A 16078-nucleotide genomic window follows, 5' to 3' on the forward strand; every position below is an offset into this window, starting at 1 on the left:
ACACACACACACACACACACACAGACAATTGATAAAGGGATGAAGATAAAGATCAGTAATAGCCATCTTTTTTAAAAAGCTCCTTCTTATAATATCTAAAATCTTAACTTTTACTTGTTTTTTTATTAACCAAAACTCTAGCTGCATTTTAAGTAGATGTGAACAAAACAACATATAAATGTTATAAACCATAAAAATTGATTGTTTTTTGAAGTCTTCTTTTTTAAAAAGCCTTTCTTATGACATTGGCCAAGCTACATAATTATCTAGAAAGGGTTGATAATTTAGGGAGGTTTGAGAATAGATTAAGTCATATGAAACTGCTGACATGCAACCAAGTTTAAACCATGACTCAGTGATTTTATATGGTTCAGTATAAGAACGAATCTAATCTCTCACTTCCATCTTAATTCTCATAATCTATATTTGCTTGAGGAAACCCTCCTACATTATGGAATGTCATCATTTATTACAATGACAGTTACTGGATTTCTAACAAAAAGAATTAACTGAAACAAAAAGTTAAAAATATAATGTTATGAATCGTCTCTGTTATGGACTATTCTTTTTAATTTTCTAAACAAAGTGTTGTTTTATGTGTGTTCTGCCGTCCTAGTCAAGGAACTAATGTTGGAAAAGCTAAGACAGAAGAAAAGGACCTTAAGAAGCTAAAAAAGCAGGAAAAAGAAGAAAAAGACTTCAGGAAAAAATTTAAAGTATGTCATATCTAAATATTATACAAAGTACAAAGCACTATTGAAAAATCCAATGATTTTTAAGTACCAAAATGCACACTTTAAAGTGTAATTATCAATATTACAGTTAGCCATTATAACTGTTTTATTTTGAACAAAATTTATTTTAGATTTAAATTTATTTTTATAAAAGATTAAGCAAGCTATAATATGCACAGTATTCACACTGTGATAATCACCTAAATTTAGCTGTCCTTTGAACCTTAATAAGAATGTACTAAAAATAATTATTATATTAGGTTGGTGAGGTTATGAATGATGTTTGCCCCTCAACATTTTCTTTAATATTCCTACATTATATTTTGAAAACACTGAATTATCTCTTTAGCAAATACCTTTTTAATAAATTCATCCATAAATAAGTTGTTTCAATAATGCACATAAACCAATAATTTAAATATTGTTCTTTTTTTTTAGTATGATGGTGAAATTAGAGTCCTATATTCAACTAAAGTTACAACTTCCATAACTTCTAAAAAGTGGGGAACCAGAGATCTACAGGTAAAACCTGGTGAATCTCTAGAAGTTATACAAAACACAGATGACACAAAAGTTCTCTGCAGAAATGAAGAAGGGAAATGTAAGTCACTGCTTATACTATAATATGTGCATATATATGTCACTCCAGAATTTAACAACCAAACAAGTTTTAGTGACTACTCTGTGTTTACTAACTCTTATCTATCTTTTTGCTCTATCCTTTGTAAATTGTGGCAAACGTTCAGAAGTTGGTCATTATGCTGTGCTGAAATCAATGTATTTTAATGTCTTTTTATTTACCATATACTATCTATATACTCGGTGTCAACGATAATGCCAAATTACTGCTTCTCAAAATGCAGTACTACAGACCATCAGCATCAGAAAGCCCTTGTGTGTGTATTAAAATCACAGTTTCCTGTACCCACCCTTGACTTGCTGAAACATGAGTTCTAGAAATCAGGTAAAAACAGTGATGATAACTTTTTCCCTAGCTTGTTCATGTATACACTAAAGTCAGAACCACTGTGCTAAAGTAGACAGTGTCTCTTGCTCTGGCCTGGTTTTAAAATTATGGAGAATATCAAATTATACAGAATTGTGTAGAATTCTGGATATTTCACACCTAGAATTTCCAGTTTTCTTACCTTACAAATTCACTTGTTTTCATTTCCTATTTGAACACACTTAGTGCAACATACTATTCCAAATAAATCCAAAAAAGTTCCCGTCTCCTTTGACTTTATCAGCTATTAAAGCTGACAGATGGGGGCCAGGTGCGGTGGCTCATGCCTGTAATCCCAGCACTTTGCGGGGCTGAGGCAGGATGATTGCTTGAGCTCAGGAGTTTGAGACCAGCCTGAGCAACACAGCGAGACCTAGTCTTTACTAAAAATCAAAGAAAATTTAGCCAGATGTAGTGGTGTGCGCCTTGTAGTCCCAGCTACTTGGGAGGCTAAGGCAGAAAAATATCACTTGAGCTGAGGAGTTCCAAGCTGCAGTGAGCCATGATCACACTGCTACACTCCAGCTGGGGTGGCAGAGTGAGACCCTGACTCAAGAAACAAACAAACAGAAAAAAAAACAGAAAATAAAAGAAAGCTGACAGATGGAAATATTTTTGTCAAATTTCAAAGGAAAGCTTATTTAAATCCCGAGAAGAGTAATTCAAAATTACATTGTCTTATATTTGAAACTGGATAGCCACTACAGCTGCCCCATATCAGCTTGGTCAATCTACATGGAAAACATGGACTCTAAGTTTAATTTTAATGGGAGGAAGGTGACTCAGGGACAGGAATTGAAATGGAGTTTCAAGAATAAAACACAGTGACTCAAGGGTGGAGGAAATGGATGTAAAGTTTATCACGGAGGAGGTGTGGTTGGCTTTTCAAAGGAAAATACAGAATGTGGGTACAAAAGATAAAGGGCAGTGGCAGTGTAATATTAAGATTGGAAGTTCACTGAAGATAATGTGTAGAAAGATACCCAGGGGACAAGGAAAACCCCCATTCAGACTAGGATTTGCGAGGATCTACCTTAAGGAATAGCCATAAGTGCTAGAAGATCTATAAGCATCAAAAGTTCATCAAAAAATGTTTAAAAGTTCAAAGATTTTTAAATTATTAAATGTTATGATGAATACACCCAATTGAATGTTCTAATTGAAAATTATGATAGTAATATGATGAATCTCTCATGACATATGGTAGAAAAAGTAAGAAAGCTATTTAATTTGGTGTAGGATTTATAGCCATGTTATAAAATCATGCAAATAAGAGAAGCTAAACTTAAAAAATAATTAAATACCAAAATAGGAATCAGTCTCAATAAGGTGATGAGTCTGAATGATATATTTTCTGCCCTCTACTTTCCAAATAATTTCACATTTTTTACAACAGAGAATTGTCCTAGTAGTTGTCATACAGACCTCTCTCCAGGGCACAAGCTGAAGCTTCTACATATCTTGCCCTTGGTATGGTAGAAGAAAATCTTGCCATAGTGACCTAAGTCTCCTATGCTTAGCAGCAAATCTTATCTAAAGCAACACTCCTCCAACTTTGAAGTGCATACACATCAATGGGGATCTTGTTGAAAATGCAGATGTGAGGTCTGGCATTCTTTTTTTTTTTTTTTTTTTTTTGCTTATTTTTTTCCACCTTACATTTATAAAAATGGCATGACATTCTACAGTTTATCAAGCTTCCAGGTAATTGATGCTGCTGGTCTTTGGATCAGCATAGATCTTCACATATCCTGAGTAACAAGGATGTTATGATCTCATCAACAAACATGTATGGATATAGATGGACAGGAATAGATACGGCACCAGTGAGAGAAATTCAGAGAAGAGACTCTTATCTTCCTAGGAACAAGCTGACCTTAAGAATAAGTAGCCATTCAGAATAACTGCATAATCTAATATCATTTTCTATTTGAACATCAATAATTCTACATACTATTACAAATACTACAGGCCTCCTGTCCTCTTAGAATGTGTCATCTTCTAAGAATGAGAGGTGAAAATGTTTCATAAACTTCTGATAGATTACAATCAAGAGTTTCATGTAAATATCTTTTTTCTTTCTGCTGCAGTACCAATGCACTTTACAGTTTCCAAGTTCATCGTTAACTACCTAAATTCTTAGATGGCTTTGGGGTACATCTCAGACAGGATGGAAACCACACGATTATATGGTAGCACTTATATAAATGTTGCTTTTTATGTAAAGAGTTTCTATGGGCTGGATTTTGTCTTAGTTTGGCTTCCCCATAAAGTGATTCTGCAAAAATGCCAGTGGCAAGTGAATGAGATAGAGAAGCGAAGGCAGCCAATAAAGACTTATTATCAAAAAAGTTACCACTTGGATTATTGGAGCTTGATCATGCTGGAGACCTCCAAGTGTCAGTGTTATCCCATCCAGTGGGAAACAAATTGGGGTATTTATACACCAACTCCTGTCCTTCAGGAGCTGAAGTCTATTCCTGGGAAGGTAGGGAGTAATTCAGGATATTCAGCAAGCTGACAGAGTTCCAGAAGCCCGAGAAAAGCCATCAGTGAAGAAATTTTTACATGCAAGTACTGTCAGCTGGATTTGCAAGTACTCAGGTGGTAAGGATGCGGGTGTAAGGGAGAGGCACCAGGAGCATGTTACTGACTTTCGGGTTAAGTATTATTTCATGATTCAATCACCTTATCTGCTTAATGTCATTTTTATTTTTCCTAACTTCCTGCCTTTCTTAATTTGTACAAATCTGCTTACTCCTTCCATGGACTGGGTCCTTGACATTCTCAATTTTTAAAAATAGCTAATTCATTCTTGGCACACCTCTATAAGATTTTTTAACCCTCCCTCTCCTAGATGATTGCAATAGCCTTTCTAGTGATATGTCTATCTTTGCCCTTACACTCAGAATCAACTTCCCCACAATGTTACCCAAATATTATTTTTAAAAATATAGTATTTAGGCAAGCACATAAAACTTTTGATCATCCAGGCTTACCCTCATCCACTGCTGTTTTCCATCTACAACTGACACTCCAGAAATATAAACTATTTACTTGTCATTCCCTGAATAAATTAGGTGTTTTGGCCAGCCACAGTAGCTCATGCCTGTAATCCCAGGACTTTGGGAGGCGGAGGTGGGCGGATCACTTTAGGTCAGGAGTTTGAGACCAGCCTGGCCAACATGACAAAACACCATCTCTACTAAAAATACAAAAAGTAGCTAGGTATGTTGGCACATGCCTGTAATCCAGCTACTAGAGAGGCTGAGGCAGGAGAATTGCTTGAACCCAGGAGGCAGAGTTTGCAGTTAGCCGAGATTGCGCCAATGCACTCCAGTCTGGGTGACAGAGCGAGACGCCATCTCAAACAAACAAAAAAAAATTATGTGTTTCATCCTACTACGCTACTTTATTCAACTTAGAATGCCCATGATTCTCTATTAAAAACAATTCAGTTGTCATCTAAAATTAGAAGCACCCCCAGTACCTACTCCCAGCCACACCATCACAATTAATGTCTCCCCAAATCTACCATGATACTTCTTTTGCTACTGTCATTGTCATTATTGTTTTACCAATCTATTATTCTTATTAGACTCTGAGCTTCAGAGTCACTTCAATGAAATGTTCTCAACATCGTAGTGTCAGCACGTTACACAATGCCTTGCACCTTGCGTGGGGCTTGCTGGATTGAATGAAACAATTTGGAAACTGCAGTTGGATAGCCAGATGAAAGTCTGACATACAGATACTCACAGAAAGAAGTCTGCTGAATAGTTTAACTGGTTAGAAGACAGACATTCTCCCCTTGGGTTTAGTGATGTAGTTAGCTTGTTATATGCCATTGCAGAGCCTCTGAATCTTTTGGTTCCTTATTTCTGCATCTTTGATTACAAATGCCTTTGCATTTGTAACCCAGCACCATGGTGAAACTAATGTTATCCTTACCCTCCATTCTTCTTTAATCCATCAAAGAAAGAAACGCATAGCTTACTTCAACCTAAATTCATAATGATAGCAACTAAAGGCTAAAGTAAGAACAACAATCCCTTACCATTACGCAGTGGGACATCAGCCACTTTTACAGGCATTATCACATTCGATCAAGTCTCACCCATTGACTTGTAGAAGCTCCTACTGTGTAGGCGTTGAACTCTTAAATATAAATTTCTGGCACATTTCCAAATGTTTAGAGTTTCTTGCTAGTATTTATACGTATTCCACAACTCTATGTCTCATAAGCTGTGAGTTTTCCCACCTCCTGTCACTGAAAAAAATTTTCTACAAAAGATGTAGAATAAGATACTTTTTGTCTGAGTTATTTGTGGCCAAAATGCTCTCCATTTTCTTTAGGCATCAAAGACCAAGGGATTTTAAAAGTGCTTTCGATCTTCCCAAATCCAATTGATCATTTTTTTTTAACTTACATATTTTTTTTTTCAATTTTAAAACAACACATGCACACTGAAAGAAAATTTTTAAAATTTAGAGAGTTAAAATGTCGTCCAAATATGAAGCCCCAGAAATAACAATATAAACAGAGAAGAGGGGAAGAGTGAACCTTTTTATAAAACTAGGATAATAATTTATATTCAGTATTATACACAACGCTCTGTTTTTTCTTTTATTATATTACGAGCATTTTCCACTGAAATTGGACATTGTTCCACTTGCCTAGGTAAATCTACGCAATATGATTTTCTTGTTTTTAAACTGCATGAGGCCAAATTGAGTACATTTAACTTTATTTCTGGATTTACCCACAACAAATGAAATAATGATGAAATAGTATGTTGTCATTTTTATTAAGTAAAAAATTTGAAAATATTAGAGTGAAGATAATTTCCACTTTTCCAAAGATTATTTTCTATTTCCTTGGTTAATCTGTATTCACAATACCCTTCTAAAAGGTGAGTCATTCATCCTGAGACACATCTGCACTGTAGCAAGCAAACGTTTGGGGAAGAAATTAACTGGCACATATGTGGGGTGGGTGTTATTTTCCTAACTAGCTCTACCCCACCACATATTTCAAAACATTTGTTTCAAGCCATTATGTTCTGCTATATAAATGTGAGGTTTCCAAATAATAATTTCATATTGTATGTGAGAATCCCTGGTGTGACCGCACTCACAATATTACAGCGCTAAACATAGCTGCCCTTCTACATGATACAGACCATGATGAGATTTTTGTTGTTGTTGTTGTTGTTATTTCATGTGTTTATATTTTTCACTAACATTCCCTATAATAAATGTACACGTGTAACATGAACAAAGAGATTTTCCTACCGCAAAAAATATATATATTTCTAGGACCTATAATGGAGAGATTCTATAAAAATTTATGGTAAGTCGCTTGGTTTGACACTGTCATGAATCATGCTTTTAATAGAGTGAAGTTTTAGCTGAGATTTTTAAAGGTACTAGACAGCAAAATCTGTGCTGTATTAAAAGTCATTTACCCTGTAAAAATGCTATATAATTGTGATTTTATAGCTAACAAGCCCCGTGTTATCACATCATTTTTGCAGCACAGTGCCATCTCACACTCCATCTCCCTAATACATTTTTCTTAAATAATAATCCCAATTATTGATGTTTATGTATTTCACACAAACAGACAACAACAGCAACAAAGTGTTCAACACAGGAGAAGGCTGTTCCTTAGAACTCTTGAACACACAGATACAGGAGGGAATGGAAATACAGGTTGAGAATCTAAGAGAATGTGTTTTTTATAAGTAATTTGTAAAGTTGGAGTAAGTATTAAGCTGTCTATCATGAATGATTAACTTTGGTCATGTAAAGCACTGTTTTAGCTCTCTTTTCATTTAGTGTTTTATCCAAACCTGCAACATTTTAGCATAAATGAGTTTTAAAAAATAGATTACCTAAAAGCGTAAGCAAATAAAGATCTTTAATTTCTAAAAATGGTGATTACATTCTCTTCATTTTGAACTTTATATTTGATGCCAGAATAACTTCAGTCTCTAACAACAGTTTATAATTCTTATATATTTTTCTAATTTATCTTCCAATTTTAGCTCAGAGACTGTATGAATCCCTACCAAATCATATGAGATTGACTTCAGTGTTGAAAGCTTCAGTTCATATACATCATTATTTTTAAATTATTAACATCAACATGAGTATATTATGGAAACATTTGCTATTGTGTTATTTTCCAATTTGTTTTAGGAAAAAATCCAAAATGAAAGCAGAACCCCCAATTTTAACTGATAAAAAGAAGTCAATGACTATTACTATCTGCAGAAAACTGTTCAAATTTTAGTGTAGCCCTATGTAGGTACAGATAAAGAGTTATTTCAGTTATGAGAACCCTGATACAAAATCCACAATTTGTTCTAAAAGCTTGTTATTTGCACAGATTTTTCTCTTTTGAGAGACACATGTAGAATTGAATTTGTTGGACATGAGCTTATCCCTTTTTAAAAATTACATTAAATTATTATGTATACCTTATTTAAAAAGAAAGTCTGTTAACATGAAATGAACTGTGATATCAAAGCCTACCCACGGACTATAGATATTAATTGTAGGTGTTCTTACATTAATACTTTTTGCTACTTTTGCATTAATTGAAATATAAAGGAAGGTGCAACGTGTTCTGATTTTTTATACTCTGAGTAATATGTTATTGTGCTTTTATTATCTTGACATATGTTTCATTACTTTCCTACTTTCCTAGTGTTTCATTACTTTTCCTACTTCTAATTTTTTATACTCTGAGTAATATGTTATTGTGCTTTTATTCTCTTGGCACATGTCTCATTATTTTCCTACTATGAGAATTCAAGGATAACTTTGATTCTTTCTTTCCCAAATATGATACTTATAAATTGTTTTTATTAAAAAGTAGTGAGCTTCTTGATAAAATATTTTAGTGGAGTTTTTTTAACCCTATAACACTTCAAGGGAAAGTTCATTTTCTTAAATTTTAATGTATAAATTCAGTTTTATGATTCCAACTTTCAAAAAATATTTTCATGTTTAATCATTGGCAATATGACATCAATACATTTAAGTAAGTTTATCATTTGTATTACTAATTTTTGCTTATGAGCTTTCTCCTTATAATTTGTAACACATTTGCTTTGATTCAGAACTAAAATTAGATCTAAAGTGGACCAAAACCAATAGATTGACTCACTGAGAGAAATTATTTAGAGATTGTATTGAGGAAGCAATAAATGGTACTAATCTCAAGCATACAACAGATTTTAGGCACTAACACAAAACTAACAATTCCAAAGATTAGTAATATTAATTAGATATCAGCAGGCATTTTCTTAAGAAAAATAGTTCATATTTTTCCTGAGAAACATTTGCACAATGATGGGCAAATATAAGGTGCCCCTCACACAACAACAACAACAAAACTTAGCTTTCTTGCATAAAATATGGCTTATTTTCTACTTAACCAGGCATCATAGAATCCATAGTATGTGTTCTTCCAATAATGCTTTTGCTCCATGAGTGATGAAATGCAAATGTTGATACTGTCCAATAGCAAAACAGTAGAGGAATTTCTTCCATACAGAGTAAAAGAGACCTGTTTGAGACTATTTACAATGCATAGTCCCCCTAGTAGTCAATAGCTGGCTGGGATCTGAAAGGGGAGTTGAATACAGTTCTCTCTCTGCTCAATATAATAAAATTTTAGAAAGTAAGTCTTAGATCTCGCGGTATTTAAAATACTTACCAATAAACGACTTTTATAATCTATGCTTACTAAATTCTTCCTAAAACTGGATCATGGGGGTAACACACTGAACTCTGTGCTACAGCCTACAGTAGCTTAATGAAAAAGTTGCTTTTTTATTTAAAGGGGAAAGGACGAAAGATTGAAATTGGAGAAAAAAGAGACATACTGGAGAAAGAGAAAAGTTAGGGAGAAAAGGAGAAGAAAGGAAGGACACAAAAGTAGACACAAGTAAGAAAAATGGGTCATTGCCAGAGATAGATAGAATTATTCAATATACTATGATTACTCTCTTGTGTTTTGATTTCCTGAAAAAAGTACTAAAGATTTTTCAACCTGTATTATTGATACAATTTATTTCCTTTTTCCTTCATAGATGGTTATGTCCTTCGGAGTAACCTAGCGGACAAGTAAGCCCATTTTCTTCTACTACTATGCTCGTGAAAAGAATTTTGTGCCTTTCTTTTTAAAATATTTCTAATATTACTTAAATAATGTAACCTACTCAACTATCATAAATAAATTTAAAAACAATATGCTATACTAATGTTAACATGTTAGTATCCGTAATAAAGTTTAGGTTTCCATGAAGTGCTACTCTTTTAAATAGGCGAGGAGCCCTTCTCATTTAAAATTGTACAGCTCATAGTTAATAGTTTTGTATATTCATTAGGCTCTCAGCAAACACTGAAGACATGTCAAAGCCAGTAACCTTTTCATCAATATTTTGCATTTTACTTGCTAATGCAATTGATTGAATGGAATTAATTTGGGACCAATTAGTGACTTCACAGTAGGTGCTAATATCACCTGTTAACAGTTCATAATTTAGCCCTTAATTAAGGGCTTTGCTTCACTCACACTAGGCATAGTAGAGTACTATGTTGCCTTTTTTGGAAGCATGCCAGAAAAAAAGACAGTCATCAATGATTCTTCTATTCTTATGAATAAGACATTGTCACAGTCTGTCACAGTGTGGTACTAGTGTGCCTTTGGAGTCCCCCGAAACATAAGATTCTGTCCCAAGTAACCCAGTGCAAGAAACGAACTCCATTATCAGGTTAGGTCACATGCCAATGCAAAGATTTACAGAATTTAGCACAATGAAAAGATCCAGGAGGAGTCACAAACTGTGTACCCATCAACAACCTGACACCAATCAGAAAAACACAAATCAGTGTGAAGAACTTTGCTGGCAAACTAGTAAAGGCCAAAGAAAAATAATCATAATACCTTTGTTCTCCTGAGCACATTAATCACAGTGGGAGGCAAGAGACTTTCAATAGGTTTTGCTCTATGAAAGATACAAATTTTAAGGACAGAATGTGTGGCAAATAATAGGACAACATCTCCATCAGTGATTATTACAGGCTGATTGAGAGAATTTAGAAAGCATACTCTGTAAGTAATTGTTGGTTCACCACCTATTGAAGCGAATACTTAATAAATGTTTATTGTATAAATGACAGAAAAATCTGTCCTCCTTGCATTTGGATGAGATTTCCGTTAGCCAAACCCTCCCTCCATCTCAGAGAAAAGATCCAAACAGAAGACATAGGGAACTCACAGCATCTGCCATAGTTGGCAGCAGTTTGAAGGGCCTGCTGCTGCTTCCATGATAAAGCACAGAGATTGTACAGCAAAGAGTAGGTCTGGTCTAAGTGACAAAGCCACCTTACATTTCTGAATTTTAGAAGTATATCTTACATTTCAAGGCAATGTTCATGTTTATAATGCTCTCTATTTTTATTTCTTATATAATCTCCTGTTTGATTATAAGGTACTTAAAAGCAAAGCTTGTCTCTTACTCAAATTTATGTCTCCTGGTACATAGAAGGGATTCAGTATGTTTGTCGGATAGAAAAATATCACAAAGATTCAGGTCCAGGCAAAACCTAAAATGTGTAAAAGTACCAAAATTGCTATTATGGATGCTGCCTATAATCATAAGTAATAGTTTTAAAATTACATAAGAATCACCATAATAATCATATCTTGGCTACTTATTCTGTAACTAATATTTATATATTTTATTATATGTATGAGTTATAATTAGAAACATGTGAAAATGATGCAACCATTTCCTATGCCAATTATTATTGTATTTAATTAACCATTCGAAATTCAAGTGAAAGTGTGAATCTGATATTAACAGACATAAAAGTCCATTGCAGCTTTGAATTAACGTCCGCAATGGGAGTATTGTACCATGATGTTTAGTACATTGTTAACAAACATGTCTTATAAAGATGAGTAAGGCATAGTCTATGCTCTTGAAGCATGTTTTAATTATTCTGTATGTAAAATGAAACAGAGGACTAGATTAAGTCAATGAAAGAAGAGATAATGAATATCAAATTTATTTCTACTTATAAATGCATACTATGCTTAAAAGTCTTAATTGTGTCATATAAAATTATACTGTTACTCTATTCTTCTATATATTGCTCTAATGCCAAGAACATAGTTTCTTTAAAATAAAATTTTTTTTTTACATTTACAGTGATGGAGAGATCTATGATGATATTGCTGATGGTAAGTCTTACGTAGTACCACCCCAGAGAACAGTCATGGTGAATTTACTGTTTTTATAAATGCTAAAAATAGCTTGTTGGATTAGAGACTTCCAATCTGATCAGAATTTGAATCAGTTGAAAATGTTAGAAAAGGTAAATGCCCTGGCATAATGGGGGGAAAATACCGCATTTCCCACAAGATGGAAAATTAAGGAAAAACCTCATTTATTTCTTTGAAAACAGAAGTATAAAAATATTTGGGAAATTTTTTATTGTACTGTGACTCATAATAAGAATTTCTTTTATCCAAGCAAATAAACATTTTTGGCAAATAAATAGGTACTTATTTCATAACCAGTAATACCAATATTCTCTAAGCATCATATAGTTCCAAACTGTAATCTAAAAAATTAATCTAACTGAAATGATGCATAGTGTTGATCACGATTTCCTTTAGTCTTTGAAACTTACGAGTCTTGCTCTTTAATATCTTCAACCTCGTTCAGAGTGACTACCAAAAAGTATATGATTAAGTGCCACATAAAATAATCTTGAGTCTCATTTTAATAGAGAATAAATCTGTCCAGAAATTTTGTTGAATTACATACTAAATAATAAAAGTTAAATATATGATCTTCCGTTTTACTCATTTTTTATAAAGTGAGCCAGTTCTATTTTTTTTAATCCTTAACCAGGAGAGTATGAATCACCCACATTTCCAAACTTGGAATACTTAGAGAATATGTTTTTAATAACTATATTTAAATTTGTATTTTTTCCTTTCAGGTTGCATCTATGACAATGACTAGCACTCAACTTTGGTCATTCTGCTGTGTTCATTAGGTGCCAGTGTGAAGTCTGGATTTTAATTGGCATGTTATTGGGTATCAAGAAAATTAATGCACAAAACCACTTATCATTTGTTATGAAATCCCAATTATCTTTACAAAGTGTTTAAAGTTTGAACATAGAAAATGATCTCTCTGCTTAATTGTTATCTCAGAAGACTATATCAGTGAGATGTAAGAATTATTAAATATTCCATTTCCGCTTTGGCTACAATTATGAAGAATTTGAAAGTACTTCTTTTAGACCATCAGTAAATAATCCTCCTTCAAAAAATAAAAAGAAAAGAAAAAGGAAAATCATTCAAGAAGAAATGACCTGTCTAAAAAAACCTAAGGGAGAGTAATAATATAAGAAAGGAAATTTTAAAACATTCCACAAGAAGAAAAATTATTGTTTATACTTCTACTTATGGTTATATCTTATATTCTCTATTCAAGTGACCTGTCTTTTAAAAAGGCAGTGCTGTCTTACCTCTTGCTGGTGGGTTAAATGTTTTCAAAAATTATAGAAGTAGTAGAAGTTTTGTATAAAATTTGTCCTTATTTGTTAATTGTATATAAATGTTAATTATTTGATACAAATGTTATGCATTTAGTATGCACATTGAAGTCTAAACTGTAGAAGAGTCTAAAACAAGTTCTCTTTTTGCAGATTCACATGCTAATGGTTTAATTCTGTGCTCTGTTTAAAGTACTATTATAACTAGAGTAGATCTGAATGAGGATAACCCTAAAATCATGAGGAATGGAAGAATGGACCTTGAAACTACCTAGGCTTTTATGCATGGCACCTCTTTATAATGAAGACACTTTTTAAAGTTTTTGTTTTTGTTTCAATTACCGCTAGATTTTTTTTCTCTTTTTTTAAAATCCATTTTACTGGAAAGTTGGCCAGCAGAGGGAGTAGAAATTATTACAATTCTAGTGTTTGGATTGGGCTCTTCTCTAACAGTACATACTCATTCCCAAAGCAATCCAAAAACAAAATGTGAACCATTTGGGTTTCAAATGTTAAGAACACTAAATAGCATGATTTAAAAAATGAAAAATGCTAACACCCAAGAAAAGAAGATATTAAGTGCTTTTTAACAACTCCTAGAGTACAAAATGAGCACATCATAATGCTGGCTCTTCTCCTAATGAACCATCGAGTGATATTGAATAAATTATTTATCTTCTCAGTTTCCTCATCTGTAAATGACAATATTAGACTAAGTAAGTTTTCCCAACTCTTCACTACCAATTACCTTAGGCTTTTATAATGCTCCCCCTACTTCAGTCCCATGTTTCAGAAGCTTTTGTCTATTTTTTAAACTCATTGATTAAATAATGATTAATGCATTCTCCACATTTTAATATTGCAAAGGCCCATTGGAGTTTCTGAAGTGGCTCCACAGAATTGAAATAATTTCAAATAACTGTAAAGGAACTGAAAATCTTCACAGAGATGAAGTGGGGTTTCCATTAGGTGCTTTGAAATTTGATAACAAATCATCAACTTCCACTGGTCAATATATAGATTTTGGGTGTCTGAGGCCCCAAGATTAGATGCCACTAATCTCCAAAGATTCCCTCCAATTATGAAATATTTTAATGTCTAATTTAGAGAGCATTAGCCAGTATATGACCATGTGATGAATTTCTTTTCACACTAGATAAAATTACCTGGATCAAAAGTGGTTTTTGTTTATTAAATTTGGTAGTAAATATATATAATACACAGACAGGATAGTTTTTATGCTGAAGTTTTTGGCCAGCTTTAGTTTGAGGACTCCTTGATAAGCTTGCTAAACTTTCAGAGTGCCCTGAGACACTTCCAGCCATCCCTCCTCCTGCCTTCATTGGGGCAGACTCGCATTGCAGTCTGACAGTAATTTTTTTTCTGATTGAGAATTATGTAAATTCAATACAATGTCAGTTTTTAAAAGTCAAAGTTAGATCAAGAGAATATTTCAGAGTTTTGGTTTACACATCAAGAAACAGACACACACACCTAGGAAAGATTTACACAATAGATAATCATCTTAATGTGAAAGATATATTTGAAGTATTAATTTTAATATATTAAATATGATTTCTGTTATAGTCTTCTGTATGGAATTTTGTCACTGGAGATGAGCTGCAAATAAATAATACCTTCAATGGATAACCTTGCCTCCTACTTCGTTAAAAAAATTGAGGCTAGCCAGATGCGGTGCCTCACATCTGTAATCCTAGCACTTTGTGAGGCCAAGGAGGGCACATTTCATGAGCCCAGGGGTTCCAGACCATCTTGGGCAACACGGTAAAACCCTGTCTCTACAATAAATACAAATAATTATCTGGGTGTGGGGGCACATGCCTGTAGTTCCAGCTACTTATGAGGCTGTGGTGGGAGGATCACTGGAGCCTGAGAGGTCGAGGCTGCAGTAAGCCATGATTGTGCCACTGTCTCAAAAAAAATTTACCCTGCCTCAAACAAAAAGAAATAAAGACTTTTTTTTAATATTGAGGCCATCAGGCTTCCTCTCCCTTAACTTGATCCTACATCTACAAAAGAGTCTTTCTCTGCATCCAACTATGACTCTTTAGCTTCAGCCTCAGAAGACGGGATATCTCCTCTTCAAGACCAAACCTTCTACCAAGGCTCCTAATACTTTGACTCCTATTTTGTGTCAGAAATTAAGATAACTAAACGCAATTCCTTTCAATTCCCTACAACCTTTGACCTTAACCCATATCCAGACACTGTCCCAGAGAATAAGATGTCATGCCTTAAATTCAAAGCCATAACCTTTGGATCCCACTTCTTCCTGCCTTTTCTGGAGTGTTTGTCCTTTACAGTTCATTCTTTCTCATTCTCCTTCTCCTTTTCTGCTTTCCTCTGGCTATCCCTCTTCTTTATCTTTAAGTTCTCCCACTGTACAGATTCCTTTCTCTAGGCTTACAAACACTGAAATCTTTCCCATCTAAAAAGCAACGTGAAACTTTGCCTTGGGCCCAAAAACCTGTCCAGCTACAGCCCGTTTGGATTTTTTTTTTCCCTCATTTCATTGTCTTAAAATGGCAGGGTATATGTGGCAGCCAGGAGAATGTGCCTCAAAGACCTCCAACTATGGGGCATTTAATTGTCCAAAAGCCCCAGCTGCTGCATTCTGAAATCCATCGCAATATTTGTGCCAAGATCAGGCTGCTCTAGCTAACGACTGAGTGTTGCAGGGATACTGAGGCAGGCCTATTCCTGAAAGACACAGAACTCCTCACAT

At 33.9% G+C, this 16078-nt stretch overlaps 1 protein-coding gene across 2 annotated transcripts in view; it reads left to right on the plus strand.

The window, feature by feature from the left end:
- FYB1 (FYN binding protein 1) overlaps nt 1–15012 on the plus strand; it is a 113671-nt gene extending 98659 nt beyond the window's left edge. For both annotated transcript variants that reach the window (XM_004058931.5, XM_055366903.2), the window contains 5 exons: nt 617–716; nt 1173–1335; nt 9846–9879; nt 11973–12004; nt 12772–15012. In XM_004058931.5, coding sequence (XP_004058979.5) covers nt 617–716; nt 1173–1335; nt 9846–9879; nt 11973–12004; nt 12772–12794 — 352 coding nt within the window. In that variant the 3' untranslated portion in view covers nt 12795–15012. The remainder of the gene's footprint in view (nt 1–616; nt 717–1172; nt 1336–9845; nt 9880–11972; nt 12005–12771) is intronic.
- Nucleotides 15013–16078: the final 1066 nt, after the last annotated feature.

This window comes from Gorilla gorilla, chromosome 19, assembly GCF_029281585.2.
Source record: "Gorilla gorilla gorilla isolate KB3781 chromosome 19, NHGRI_mGorGor1-v2.1_pri, whole genome shotgun sequence".
Taxonomy (NCBI): Eukaryota; Metazoa; Chordata; class Mammalia; order Primates; family Hominidae; genus Gorilla; species Gorilla gorilla.